The 13,982-nt window shown below is 40.1% G+C and overlaps 1 protein-coding gene across 1 annotated transcript; it reads left to right on the top strand.

Moving 5' to 3' along the window:
* The first annotated feature begins 7 nt into the window (after window positions 1-7).
* Window positions 8-11,261, top strand: SAR1B (secretion associated Ras related GTPase 1B). The gene is made up of 7 exons (XM_088536807.1): window positions 8-188; window positions 4,482-4,555; window positions 7,180-7,299; window positions 8,102-8,167; window positions 8,793-8,896; window positions 9,375-9,506; window positions 9,780-11,261. The coding sequence occupies exons 2-7, from the start codon at window positions 4,498-4,500 to the stop codon at window positions 9,894-9,896; spliced, it is 597 nt and encodes a 198-aa protein (XP_088392933.1). The 5' UTR covers window positions 8-188; window positions 4,482-4,497; the 3' UTR covers window positions 9,897-11,261.
* The last annotated feature ends 2,721 nt before the right edge of the window (window positions 11,262-13,982 follow it).

The raw sequence follows: 13,982 nt of genomic DNA, 5'->3' as shown, positions 1-13,982 counted from the left end.
GCGGCTTTGGGGCTAATTCCAGCGGAAACGGCGCTTTGCCGGGGCTGCCAGGCCCGCGCGGGGCGCAAGGAGGCGGGAAGACCCGGAAGGAACCGGGAAGACCCGGGAGGAGGCGGAAGCGGCCGGAGGAAGCCGGAAGCGGCGGGGCGGGGCAGCCGCGGGGCCGAGCGGTGCCGGCGGCAGCGGCGGTGAGTAGGGGGCGGGGGGGGTGGCTGGGCCCTCTCGGTCCTTCATGGCCGTTAACGGCCGCGGGGGCCGCGCTGAAGCGGGGCGCGATGGCGGGGCCGGCCCGGGGCCCGCGAGCGGGGCCGCGGCAGAGCCGCCCACGGGCCCCGGTGGCTACGTGGGGCGGGGGGGGAGGGTGAAGGCTCCCTGGCCGCCGCCTCCTCCTCCTCCTCTTTCTCCTCCCTCCCGTTTTGTGACCGCCGATCTGGGTGAGCTGCTGCCCCCTCCCCCGCGAGCGCCGATTTCGTTTCATTTATTTTTGCGCATTTTGTGAGAGCCCTCTGGGTTTCCCAGGCGTTCAGGTTTCTTAAACTACAGGCCGAACTCCGATTGCATCCGTCTTTTATGATCGCGGGGTAATTTCTTATTTTAGCCTTGTCTCGTGTTTCACTTTGGTGTTCGGGATTTCCGTGAGTGCATTTGTGAGTATTCCTCTTCAGTATTCCTTGTAACTAATCTACAAGCGCTTTATGACTTTCTTCTGTAGCTCAGTATAATATCTCCTCACAATCTGTCAAATTTTGTTCTGAATATTGTAACTTTTTTCTTTCCAAAAATTAGGAATTTTATATTCATGCTCCAAGGTAGTGTATTTTTTTTATGTGATGGAATTGTTGGAATAGGCCCTGCTTTGAGAATACGAGCAGCGTTTTGTAAGCCAGGCTGCCACTGAAGTGCTTGAGTAGTCAGTCGTGCAGGTTGTAGTGCCACCTTCATGGACGAACTGTTTGCTCTGCGGTTCCACATGCACTTGAGATCTATGCTAAATTAAAACAGAGTGTCTCAGAATAGCAAATATGATAGAACTAAATACTGGTAGCAGCTCGGGCATTAATTAATCCTCCTCTGCTATTAGGCTGGTTAGTAACAGAACCACATGGTGATTAATGTTTCTGAAATCTCACAAATGATTTGCTGTCACGCTGATCACAATACTGAAGGAAAACATACGCTGCTCGCACATTTTAAAGTTTTCTCCCTCTCCTTGGCTTTGAAAAGATAACATCAAAATGCAGTTTCCTATCACAGAATAAACTTTAGAAGGCAGATATCCCTTCACTCGCAGAATTAGCCGTGGATTTTGTTTTTGCGTTGTCACTGGTGATATTTCGCAAGGTTAAAATGGTCATGGGTGAAATGATCATTAAAAAGACAAATACAGTCGTAAAAGTAGAATTTAAAAGCTTGTTTGTAGGTTGTTTTTTGAGGGGTGTTTTCAAATATGAAGCTCTGGGTGCCCACGCGGTTAGCTGTGGCTGTGCTGGATGGAGGTTTGTTTTCCAGCTGTTGTTAACAGCACCGCCCAGGCACGGGGCATTTCCACTTATTGCAAGAGGTAGTTTGCTTGATTGCAGGTAGCTTTGGTTCCATTATTATTACATTGTTATGTTATTCAACATAACATAAGGTATTTCTTAAAGCCTGCTGTCTACAGTTTTATAGGTTTTTAGAAATAAGCATTAGACTAACTGATCTGGAAATGAGGTAATGCCTTTTTGTAGAACCAGAGAAGGAAAGAAATTCCTTGTTTTTCAAAATATGACAGATTAACTGCGAGCAAAGTTGTTTGCCTGCTTTCTGCCAGCGATGCTCTCTTTAGGGCATCATCTCGGGATGTCACCGAAGCTGCTGGGTGGGAATTCTGCTTCCCTGCAATCGGGAGCAGCTTGTTGGTGTGTGGAGCGGCTGCCGAGGCTGCAGGGCAGCTACAGAACCGTCCTGCTCGGGAAGGGTTGCCACACTGGGGAGGCCAGGGCTGCCAGGGGCGCTCTGAAGGGATAAACATCTGTTGTTGACGTGACGCTAGAAAATGACTTTCATGTTTCTGTTAGGGAGCTGCGAATAAATAAGTTGGGGATGTCTGTAGACAGAGCTGGCATCCAGAAATGGTCATGTGGCCATTAAACTTTGTTTTTAAAAATTCCTATGTGCTTGCTATCGATTATTTTTTGAGACAACCCTTGAAATAATCCCCAAATAATTGGTATTTTTGTCTTCATGGTGGCTTGTGAAGAGGCATTGCTAGAGTTTTCATTGCTTGATTTTTGCCTCTTTTTTTTTTTTTTTTTTTAAATATGGGCCTGGAAGTTTGAGTCCGTTTATACTGCATAAACTTTGCTGCTTTCCTTAGTTTTGTCATCTGACTTTGACATGTTAGCAGCCTAATAATATTTGATACCACTGCAGAGCTTCTAACGGTTCTTATTTCTTTCGTTTGACACTTGTATGAATTGTGTAGGTTTTCTTTTCCCCAGTGTGATAAGAGTAGCTTTAATAACCCTATGCAAATATTTTTGGTGTGCCTTTGCAATTAGCTGTCAATTTGTTTCCCATTTTAATAGCAGTGTTTTCCTTTAAATACTGCCAGCTGATACTACAGCTGTTAGTGTATTTGGATACCTCTGATTTTAAAACCGCTCTTACTATGGTGGTGGAAATTTAACCCTTATTGCTGCCACTTGATCTGTATTTGCAGAGTAATCCTGTTCTCGTATTAATAGGTTGAATCTTGCCTCTAATTACATTTTTTAGTAACGCATGAGGATTTTTTTCTTTCATCCATGAGCTTCATATTTGGGAAGGGATCACTCCAGGTTAATGTAACTAGCTGGGGGAAGTTATTCTCACCTCAGTAATATGAGCAGTGCTCTTACATCACGCTGTTTGCACTGGTTTGTAGGTTGCGTAGATCATTTTTCTAAGCCTTGTAGAGGCTTTTCTTGATGGGTATTTTGTTCAAGCAATAAATAAATCTGCTGACGTGTATGTTCTGCCGTGTTTGCTTATTCTTGACCTTTGCTTTTCAGACATGCGAGCAACAGTTTCAGTCATGACATTGTGATTCATGCATTGACAAGCTTGGCTTTTTATTCTTATTTCTTTTTCCTCTGTTACTCTGAACAACTGGAAAAATATAACATAGGGCAGAGGTAAGAATTACAGGGGCAGTCATGAAAAAAAACAAAGATTTCTAAGACTTGGTCATTTTGAATCAGGAGAGGCAAATGTGGGCTGACTCCAGTACGAGGACAGATTGTGACAATAGTGCTGGCTACTGACCTGCGGTTCAATTAACCACTTTGTGCAACGCTCCAGGGTAAAAGCTGCTCTAAATGGGCTTATGAAGTGCAATACACAGTTGCAGTGTCAACACAAGTGCTAATGCAAGGGAGGACACACAGGCTGTGTCAGGAGGCCTTAGGAAGCTGTTCTCAGCACTTGGGTCCAGTGTTTCCAAGATATTTGGGCTCTCGCTGCCTTTAGCAGGAGTTGAGTGCTCCAGCAGGGATTGCCTGACTGATACTTCTGAGCATTTGCCCTTCAGTCTTTCAAAAGATTTTCATGCTAGATGCTAGTTCGTTGTGATCAACTGGGTGCTTTCAGTGTGTTTATCCTTACTTTAGATAATGAGCAAATTAAGGTGGAAGTTCAGGAACTAATTGCTCATGGGTGCACAGTGCATCCAGTGACAAGCTGCATGTTTGCATCTCGCATTGCTTCAGAAACGAAGGTTGCTTCACCTCTGTGCTGCCTGAACGTGGATCTTCTCAGAACATTTGGGATGTGGGAGCGTTTCTTTCCTTGAGTCTAGTCTGAGGGATCTCAGTTAGAAACATGGTGCTCTGGGAGCTTTAAAAAGTGTTTCACATTTAAGCTTTGAACTGTGTAAGGCAGTAAAATGGGGTCACAGCTTTTAAATAGCAATTCCAGTGCTTTGTGCTAAGTAGTTCGTTTCCATTACAAGCCAAACAGGTTATGTGCACTCAATAGGGATTTTTTTTAAAAAAAGAACTTCTCTGGATTCAACTTGTTAGACTTCTTCAGGGTTTATCAACTCTGCTTCAAACCTTGTGGCTCCGTAGAAGAGGTGGCAGCAGCCTCTGTGCAGCCATCCCTGCACCACCACCCAGAAACACCCTTTTTCCTTGGTTGGAAAGTGTGTCAAGATCCCGTATGAAACCTTCAGTGGAGCATCCCGCACCTCCACAAAGCCATACGGAGCATAAAATAGTTTTTGCTACTGGGGCTTTGCTGTTAAGATCTTTGCTGTGAATTGGGTGGTCTGAGTTTTGTTGTTCTACATTAATTTATTAATATGTGTCCGATCACTTAGTCTGCCTCTGCTACCGAAGTTAAATTGCTTTTGGATTTCTCATTCAGTACACCAAATTCCTTTGTTTTCTCTAGGTATCTTACAATGCTCAATACACTGTTCTAACTAAGCTTAAATACATTTTATTTTCTGTTTTTTTCAGACTATAAGCTTCAGATATGTCCTTCATATTTGATTGGATTTACAGTGGTTTCAGTAGCGTATTACAGTTTCTAGGTAAGTTTTGTTGTTATTGAGTAAATATCTGTGCACCTCTGCTCTCTTCAAGCCTATGATCGGTTAAATAATAATATTTGTTTTGGTGTATATTGAGCAATGCTCAAACAAAAGGTACATTTATCAAACCTGAGTATTTCCAGAGTATGCTCATTCCTATGGTAATCCTTTAACCGCTAGAAAAAGTACATTTTCTTTTTTAAAAAATAATAGCTTTGATTCCCCTGGTTATTCTACCTTAAAGCTGGTGCAACTCAGTTGACTTTTATGGAGTTTCTCCTAATTTTTCACTATTTTCAAGAACTGAACTCAGTTATTTTAATTAACCTTTCTGTTCTTTTGCACTTTGGGGTATCACTTGAGAGCTCAAACATGAGGCACCATTGACAAATTTTAATACTGGATTTTGAAGCCCTCACTCATGTTCAGCAGTGCTTTATTCAGTGACTGATATCACTAAAATTGGTGTGACTGTTAAATTACTGACATCAGCTGCAGAGTGAGGAAAGCATTTTCTGGCCACAAAAGAGCTTGTAATTGATGTTCATCCAAGGTGAAATATTACATTGTGCAATACAGGAACAAAAACAGGAGAGAGGAGAATATTAGAATACTAAAAATAAGAACAGAAGTTACAGGTTATATAGGTAAAAGGCACAGTTTACAAGTTTCAAAGATTTGAAATAAATAAAAAGCAGTTGAGATTAATGAATCATGACAGGCTCTGCCACCTGCCCTTTATCAGTTGAAAGTTTAAACTTTTTCACTGAATGTTAGAACCTTGGCCTTCTATTGAAATATTAGCCAGTGAAATTTTAACTAAGTTGACTAATCTTTCTTATCTCCTTTTACTTAGCCAAGCAGTGATTGCTGCATTTTAGCCCACTTTCCTATACCTTACACATACAAAGTCTAATTCTAGTGAGAGATACTGTAGATACTGAAGCTTGAAATGGAAAGGAGAATTATGTTCAATATGTCCTTGCTATTCTAGAAAAAAAAAATCTTTCTATTCCCATATATATTTTTCAGTCGAAGGAGGTTGAAGAGATTATAGCATTTGAGAGACTCCCTGCAGTGCCCTGTGCTCTCTTCTCATGAGGCCAGCTAGATCACTTTGTACATTCTAAAAGTATATTCATGAAAAGATGTATTTCTTAAAGACCTTAGAGACCTAAAGACTCTGATTTTTACATAGCTGAAGAGCTATGAAGAGCTCGAATGTATTTGTGAAGAGTGTCAGAGAGATCAGTGGCACCTTAGATTTGGGAGCAAATGTTTCACAATGTCCAGACTGAATGTAGAAAATACATTATTATCTTATTATAGTTTAGTAGTGTCTCATTTTACTTGTATATATGAAAATATTGGTCCATTTCTCTCTCCATAAACTTGATACTTCCTCTTAATCTCTGTAGTTTAATAGTTGATATAATTTGGGCATGTGAGGAGGTGATTTGGGGGAGTAAGAGGTATTACGTTTGAAAAAGAACTGTGAAAGCATGTTCTATGATAAGATGCCTGTAGCAGTAAAGATTACCTCTGAAAGTATCTGAGGAGTATGAAGGAATATCATTTCCTGTAGGTTATAAAACATGCCCTGCTGGAATGCAATTGCAGAGATTAGTTGGAAGGTGAGAGGAAAGGTGAGCAAATAATAGCAGTGTAAAGGTCAGCCGGACAGGCACGTATGAACCAGGAATGCTGCACCGTCCAAAGAGGTGTCTGAGTTTCCATCTGTATAGCACCATTATTTAATATCTCACAAAACCAATAGGAGAATAATATGTTTGATGAGAAGCCCTTGCCAGTTTAGCCTTTGCTGGGTGTAAGCTGGGAAGGATCTGCTCCCCTTTGACTAAGCCATGAGCACTACGGTTTCCCATTCTTAGAAGAAAAATCTCAGTGCGTGAATCCATGAGTCAGTGTTAGGAATAATACAAGAAGTGGATGGTGCCCATGGATCTCCATATGTGGTTACCAGTGTGAGTCTGACCACAGAGTAGCAGAACAGACCTCGGAGCAACCTGAACCTCTGGCTGGAAGGAAAAAAATAATTACAGACTCCAGAAACTGGTGTCCCTGGGTTGTGCTGCTGATCACTAGCCTTGTTACTCTCAGTGCTGCATTTGCTGCGGCCGGCCGGAGCTGCGGGCAGGTTTCGGCCGTGGCCAGTGGGCTGGGGGCCTTGTCCTGGGGGTCTGAAGTCCTTCTGTGTCATCGCAGTAGTTGGAAGATAATTTTTTCTTCAGGGTATCACAGAGTATCACGATACAATGACATTTCCTAGTAAAATCCTGCTACCCCCACATTATAATATTTGGCTGTCTTTTGTAGCTCTTTTGACACCGAAAGAGAAAGGTGTCTATTAGGAATGTAGCCCAGTTTTTCTCTAAAGTGACAGTAATGTAGGACATGCAGGAGAGTGTTTTGATTTTGCAGATTAACAGATCCCACCTAGTCTGAGAAGAGCTTCTAATTAGGAATGCTTGCATATATGAATGCTGTCAGTCTAGATGTATGCATTTTGTATGTATGTGATCTGTGTTCCTGTCAGGCCGTGTTGTTTTGGCAGTACTTCTGTTGATTTAACTGATCATTCAGTAGGTGCTTCTCTTTTATAGGACTGTACAAGAAATCAGGCAAACTAGTGTTTCTTGGACTGGACAATGCTGGAAAAACGACACTGCTGCACATGCTCAAAGACGACAGACTGGGACAACACGTCCCCACATTACACCCCAGTAAGTTATTACTCCTAGTTCCATAGCAGTAGAAATTATTTAAATGTTACAGGAAAAAGCAGTGTCTTACTGTACACTGTGAGCCTGACTATATAACTGGGGAGAAACAAAGGACTTTCTGGGGTCAGAATCCCTTCAGGCAGATCACAATCCGTAGACAGTTCAAGTAGTATGAAAGCCAAAAATATGTGGATAGTTCAGTGTGGCTCGTTTAAAGCTTAGAGGCAAGTAACAAGCAGCAAACTGGAGTTGCGAGTCTAGCTTACAGAAGCTACAGTTCAACAGCAGCTTCTCTGTCTAGCTGAAAAATTAGCATTTACGTATTTTTGTTGACTGAAAGTTGCTATGTAATTGTTATCATGGTAACTTGGCCAGAGAAAAAGTTCAGGCGAGGTTGAAACGGGGTTGGTGAAGTTTAGTAAGGACGTGATAAGCTGGGAAGGACACGAAGAGGAGAAACCTTGAACAGTATTTTACATGAAATGTTATCGCTGTGGTAAACCAGATGCCCAAGCCAACTATTTTGTGTGTCACATTTAGGGGTAAATAATGTAAGAACATTCTTTGTTTTGTTTTTTCCTTAGCATTGTATATATTTTTCATGTTTTTAATGTTTATTAGCATTTATTAGCATTTGTTATGTAAATGTGTGTCATTGATTCTGAAAGAAGCCACATTGGTCTGGTTTGGTTTTTGAATAACAAAACAGTGAAAACCACAAAGATGAAGTCTCTGTCCCAGAAGGTTAAACTATTCCAGCATTTTATACAATCTCCAGAAACATAATTCTCTGTGTTTCTAGCTTCAGAAGAGCTGACAATTGCTGGTATGACTTTCACTACATTTGATCTGGGTGGGCATGCTCAAGGTAAGAGAATATGTTGACTCATGTAACTGCACTGATTTAAGTTAATGAATTGTCTGTAGTCGGTTTGTCTCACTTCAGAGAGAAAAGTATACTGCAGAAATTAATTTTCCATGTTTCCTTTGACAGCATAGAAAGCATTTCCTACTCTAGTCTGGCTTCACCATACATTTCACCCCATGATACAGTTTGAGAAGAGCTGTAGTAGAGCAGAAATATCTGATCAGTATCTATATTTTGAGGAGGGGTAGTTTGATTTTGCTTCAGCAAAACTTAACCTTTAACCTCTGTGGTTTAAACTTAATCTTTTACCTTTACCTTTACCCTGTATATGGTTTAAATTTACCATTTACCTTTGCTGACATGATTCTTGGAGTAATACAAAAGGCTTCAGTACATAAGTGTGCATGTGAGATAGATAAATCAGAGTGGTGATAACACCAGAGGAAACTATTTTTGCTCCATTCTTTCAAGCTCGATAGAACATGAAATTTCATCCTAAAGACTGACAACATAAGCTAAGAATTAACATTTAAAAATACACTATTGTCTTGCCTCCTTATTATTGATATGCATAACTGAATTTTGAGATAATTTCCTTTGTTTTTAATTTGCATCTTCCCTACAGCTCGCAGGGTGTGGAAGAACTACCTGCCTGCTATTAATGGAATTGTGTTCTTGGTGGACTGTGCAGATCATGAAAGATTGCTCGAATCTAAAGAAGAGCTCGATGTAAGCTTAAATTTAAGTTTTTGAAAGCTGAAACTTTAATTTTTAGGAATTAAAAACTCATATCCAACACAATGGTCTTGCCACCTAACCATGCGTAGTAACAATTTGACTTTCTGCATCTTTGTTCTTGTTTAGTTGTATTTTGGTTCTGGTGCCCTCCCCGTAATATGCAATGTAAGGGCCCTGGTAGGTTAACACTTTATTCTGCCAGTTGTATCAATATCACTCCAATTGCGATATACTCTATATTAGGAATTGATCATCTCATTTCTTTTCCCCCAGCACATTAAATGTTTCCCATCAGTTGGGTCAAATAAGAGCAAAATTAGTCTAAGCATGAGGTTTTTGCCTCTGATAGTGTTTAGAAGGGTTAAGATTCACCAGTATATGATGTCTTTTTACTATGAATATTTTATCTAGCTGTAACTCCCTGAAACAAACTGTATTCTAAACTAGTCTCTCCTCTCTTTCTTTGTAGTCACTAATGACAGATGAAACTATTGCTAATGTGCCTATCCTAATTCTTGGTAACAAAATTGACAGACCTGAAGCCATCAGTGAAGAGAGGTTACGGGAGACCTTTGGTCTGTATGGCCAGACAACAGGAAAGGTAACGCTCCTTTGCTGTTAGGGAACTTAGGTTTGCCTTCATTTGTGCTTTGGTCCCATGCACATTTTTTTTTTAATTTATAAAGTGCTTAGCACATATCAAACATACATGGAATAATCCTATGACTGTCAACCTTTTGGGTTAATTTATTTTCTAAAATTCTAGTATTTTATCGCAAGGTAAATAACAACATTCCATAGAAACAAATGTTTGTGTAAAGTAGCCAGCTTTGGGTAAAAATACTGAAAGTTGGTAATGCTTCTCTCTTTTCAGGGCAGTGTACCATTGAAAGAACTGAATGCAAGGCCACTAGAAGTGTTTATGTGTAGCGTGCTGAAGAGGCAAGGCTATGGAGAAGGATTTCGTTGGATGGCACAGTACATTGATTAATGCCAAAATCACATGAGTACACTCTGTCCCATGTTTGAATATTAAGTCTGCTCCTTATTTGATCACTCAGTGTATGTAACTTGAATTTATTTGACTGTTTAGTTATAAAAACATACGTTTTTAGATAATTATATCACCTATGCTAAATTGTGTGAGGACTGAAAAATTATTTGGAGCAAGTTTGTAAGTTTAAGTACCACAACATGTTAGCTTTCTAATCCCATACAGCATTCTGTTGCAACTTTTAATTTAATAAGTCTCCGGCACCATTTTTGACAGAGAAACCTTCCAGTACAGTATGTTTGAATGCACTTTTTAACAGCTAAAAAACTACAGACATGTGAAAAATATTTAATGCTTATCATGTTAAATTTTTTTATGTACTTTTTTGAAACTGGTTTTATAACTCTAGAGTATATAACCATCTTTCAAGGAATAATAAATAATTAGCTGATGGATAATTGCATGATGCCTTACAGTTTTCAATAATATACTTTCTTATGCAACGTCATGCAATAAATTTAAATCCAGTTTTTGCCATCTTTAATGGAAAATGTTTTATTTTAATGTGTCTTAATTAGTAAGGCTGTCTGATGATCTGAATTTGTAGGATATTTTCCAGAAGCATAGAAAGCTACAAGGTATTCCCATTGTATGTTAAAGAGTAAGGGGATGGTTTTTTGTTACTAGACTACTAAATTGCATTTGTGTTAGGATTTTACATCAATAGAAGATATAGTCATATGCCCTTATAACCACCACCTTTAAAAATACATACAATGTAAATCAGCTGTGCCAATGTAAATCTTGAACTAATGACAAAAGTGATTTTACTCAATTGGTATCTTGAATTAAACCCCCGAAATAACACGAGAAATACAAATTTTACTGAAGAAATTAAAAATAGTACTGCACTAAGTAGTCTGTGCTTAATTTAATTAGATTTGGTTCTGCCTGAGGATTTGACTGTGAAATTGCCAGTAAACCTTTTGTCACTGTTGCTTGTAAAAATGCAAAAATTTGTCAGCCCGTACTCAGTTGGGCGGTTTCATTTTTGATGTTCTGAGCCGGGGCAAGATGGGTGATTTTCTGCAGTTTTGCCCTGAAGCCTGATCAGGCTGGCAGTCGCTGGAGGCCCAAGAGGCCTTTTCCTGGGCTAGAATTTTGTTATCTCCAGTACTTCTTCCCAGACTTCTGTGACTGTTCCTTCCCCAGCTTTGAATGCAGTAGTTGCCTGAGAGAAAGCAGATTATTTTCAAATGAGTCTTGACTCACATGTGCGTATCAGCTTCTTGTTGGTATTAGGTGACATTGCCATGGAGTTGTGATTTGTGTTTTTGTGTGCTGTAAGATGTTTTACTCTGTAATCTATCTACTGACGGTAGGGTTTCAACCCTGGAATCACCATGTCACTGAGGTGAGTTCAAGTTTCACTGCAGAGTCTGTTTGGCTTGTGTAAGGGTAAGAACTGATGAAGATGTTTTTGCTGAATCCCGAGACTGGGATCTCTTTCGTTCGCTATTGCAGGTCTTTTCCACGATGCTTTAACCCTTATACTTTCAGTACCCATGGCAGCGAATGTATTTCTGACTGTCTTGACTTCATCAAGAATTTTATGTCTTGACTTAGTGAGTTTGGCTTTCAGATTTGAAGCTCAGAGGCTCACGGTGAATAGATGACATCTATTCCTTCCCCATATCTGGACTTGCATGATTGAATATTGATGGTCAGCCCCCACAGTCCTAAACTGTACATAGGGGTAAGACTAATAACACAAAAATTCTGTTTATAACTGAAATTTGTTACTGCACAAACACATTAAATTGTTGAGCCTAGTTTGTGCATGGGAAAGTTCCCATGGGAATGGGATAGCTTTCTGAAACAACCAACATAAGGGAGTTCCTCATTTAAATGAGAGATCAACTGGCAAGTTTGTGTTGCATAAATCAGAACAGCAGGTAAGAAATGGGCAGTTGTCAGTGTCTGGACGCTACGCACGTTTTTGCTACATACAGCAGGTGTATTTGAAGACATGCCTTGTTTTTTTCTATATTTTTCCAATAATAGTTAAAATGCAGTGAGCCGCAGCTAAATCACCTGAAGGTGTAAATATTAAGAACACTTCTTGGAGCTGTGCCACGGTGTCAGTGCAAACTGGGGATTGCCTGCGCTAACGGGAATGAAGCTGGAAGCAGAGCTGTCCTGCTGCTCCCGATCCAGGGGTGCTCCCAGGCCGCTGCTGCTGGCTGAGCCAAGGACCGGGCGCTGGAGCAGAGCTGGGTCCTCGCCAGCTCGTATTCCAGCCAGCTGGAATAGCATTAGTGGAAGGAGAAGATATTGAAACAACACGGAGGTGATAATACTTTAAAAGTGTACGTTAGGAGTAATTCTTAGTGTTAAGGAAATGCTCAGATTTCATGTTTTGTACTGTAAGAGTCTAGTTTAAATGTGGTGGTTGTAACAGGGCATGAAGAGGCCTGGAGCGCTTGTTGATCCAGCTGGGTGTTGCGGTGGCTCCCGTTGTGGGAAGAGCTGATAACCCCTCAGTTGAAAACACGAATAGTCTCACTCTGTTTCACCTTGTTCAGTAGAAGAAACGTCTCCTTCTCCCATAGGCTGCGTTCTGTTGTGCATATGAATGTGCTTGGGTCTTGTGTGTCTTTGTGTGAAGACTTTGTTGATGGAAAGATAAACCGATTAAATGAGAGCTTCTTCCCGTGGCTTTCATCCTCCTGCCACCTCCCATCCCATTCCGGAGGTTGCTTATTCCTATGGTTGTGATCAGTCCTATTTATAAAGGAAGCAATTTTCACATCTGGATCCAATTCCTGTGATTTTTTTTTTTTGCACTCTTGACTATGCAGATTTCAATTAAACATCGCAAAAGAGTGTGAGATGAAAAAGAAAACTGTCATTAATAAAGATGTTAATTTACCAAGTGTCTCAAATTTGTTTTTACATTACCAAATTTCTTTAAGATAAATGAATGCAGATTTTTATGGTAACTACTCCTGACAACATGCACTGTCTTTCATTGCAGTGACTGCATACAGTAGCATCTGTGAGCTGAGTAAGTTTTACTGGCTTGAATTTAATTGAACTTTGGATTTAGAATGTGCTGTGTAATTGAGAGGGATTGTCTTATTTTCTGTCTTGGTTTATTTATTCATTTTTTTTTAGCAACAGTTGCTGAAGTTGGAGATGGGGAGGATCCTTGAGTTTTCTCATTTATCCTTTTGCCAGGTCAAGATTATTTCATGAGGTATATTATTTAATTCTGTATTTGGTGTTAGGGTGCTGTCTATGATGTGCCAAAGATGACCTACGGCATTCACTGAAATACCATACCTGCATGTATGTGAGCTTTATTGTCTTTGCATAATTGGAACTGAACCTTAAATAGAACATTTTGCATCTCCTGAATCAGCTCAGAAAAATGTGGCCACTGTTCCTCAACCACAGTGGGTTCACAGATCTGCTTAAATTAGAACTGCTCTGTTCTCCTACTTGTACTGCGAGAATATTCGGTTGCTACCAAACAGAGTCCAGTATTTCTATCGACTGCAACGTGCTCAGATTTATTGTAAATAATGTAATAACTAGTTATGGACTTAAGAGCTGTATTTAAAAACAGCAGAATCCACTGGCTCTCAGTGGGGACATGTAACTGATCTGCACTTAGATAAACCACTTTTTGCACTAGTATCTCAGTGTGGAAGTACACATTTTCTGTTTTGAAATGTGAGTGCTCTAAATGTTTAAAAGTATAATTAATATAATAAACTGCAGAAGAAAAGCTAAAGCTGAAAATGTTCTTTAACATGTTCTTAATGTGATGTTTATTCTTACTATGTTATTCCATCACATGCTTGAAATTTAAATGTCAGGAATAGCAAAATAAAATTCTGACTTGGAGTTTGAAGAAAAGGAGTTTTAAGTGGGTAGTTCTTGTCAAATAATTACATTATTCAAAACAGGAAAGAAGTGTGCTGGCTTAGTACACCTTCTGGTAGCGGGGTTGGGTTTCCTCGTCTGGGTACAGTCATAAATCAGCCTCTTGTTTCCTAGGGTTGCTCTTCAGGTATG

The sequence above is a fragment of the Tinamus guttatus genome, unplaced genomic scaffold (assembly GCF_059628265.1).
Source record: "Tinamus guttatus ecotype Peru unplaced genomic scaffold, ASM5962826v1 Tinamus_guttatus_pri_ptg000710l, whole genome shotgun sequence".
Taxonomy (NCBI): domain Eukaryota; kingdom Metazoa; phylum Chordata; class Aves; order Tinamiformes; family Tinamidae; genus Tinamus; species Tinamus guttatus.
This window is presented reverse-complemented; position numbering and strand designations above follow the sequence as displayed.

Excerpts from the sequence above, each read along its gene's own strand:
- SAR1B (XM_088536807.1), top strand. The coding sequence starts at position 4,498 with ATGTCCTTCATATTTGATTGGATTTACAGTGGTTTCAGTAGCGTATTA. Across the intron at positions 8,897-9,374 it reads AATCTAAAGAAGAGCTCGAT|TCACTAATGACAGATGAAAC; the intron begins GTAAGCTTAAAT and ends CTTTCTTTGTAG. Across the intron at positions 9,507-9,779 it reads ATGGCCAGACAACAGGAAAG|GGCAGTGTACCATTGAAAGA; the intron begins GTAACGCTCCTT and ends CTCTCTTTTCAG.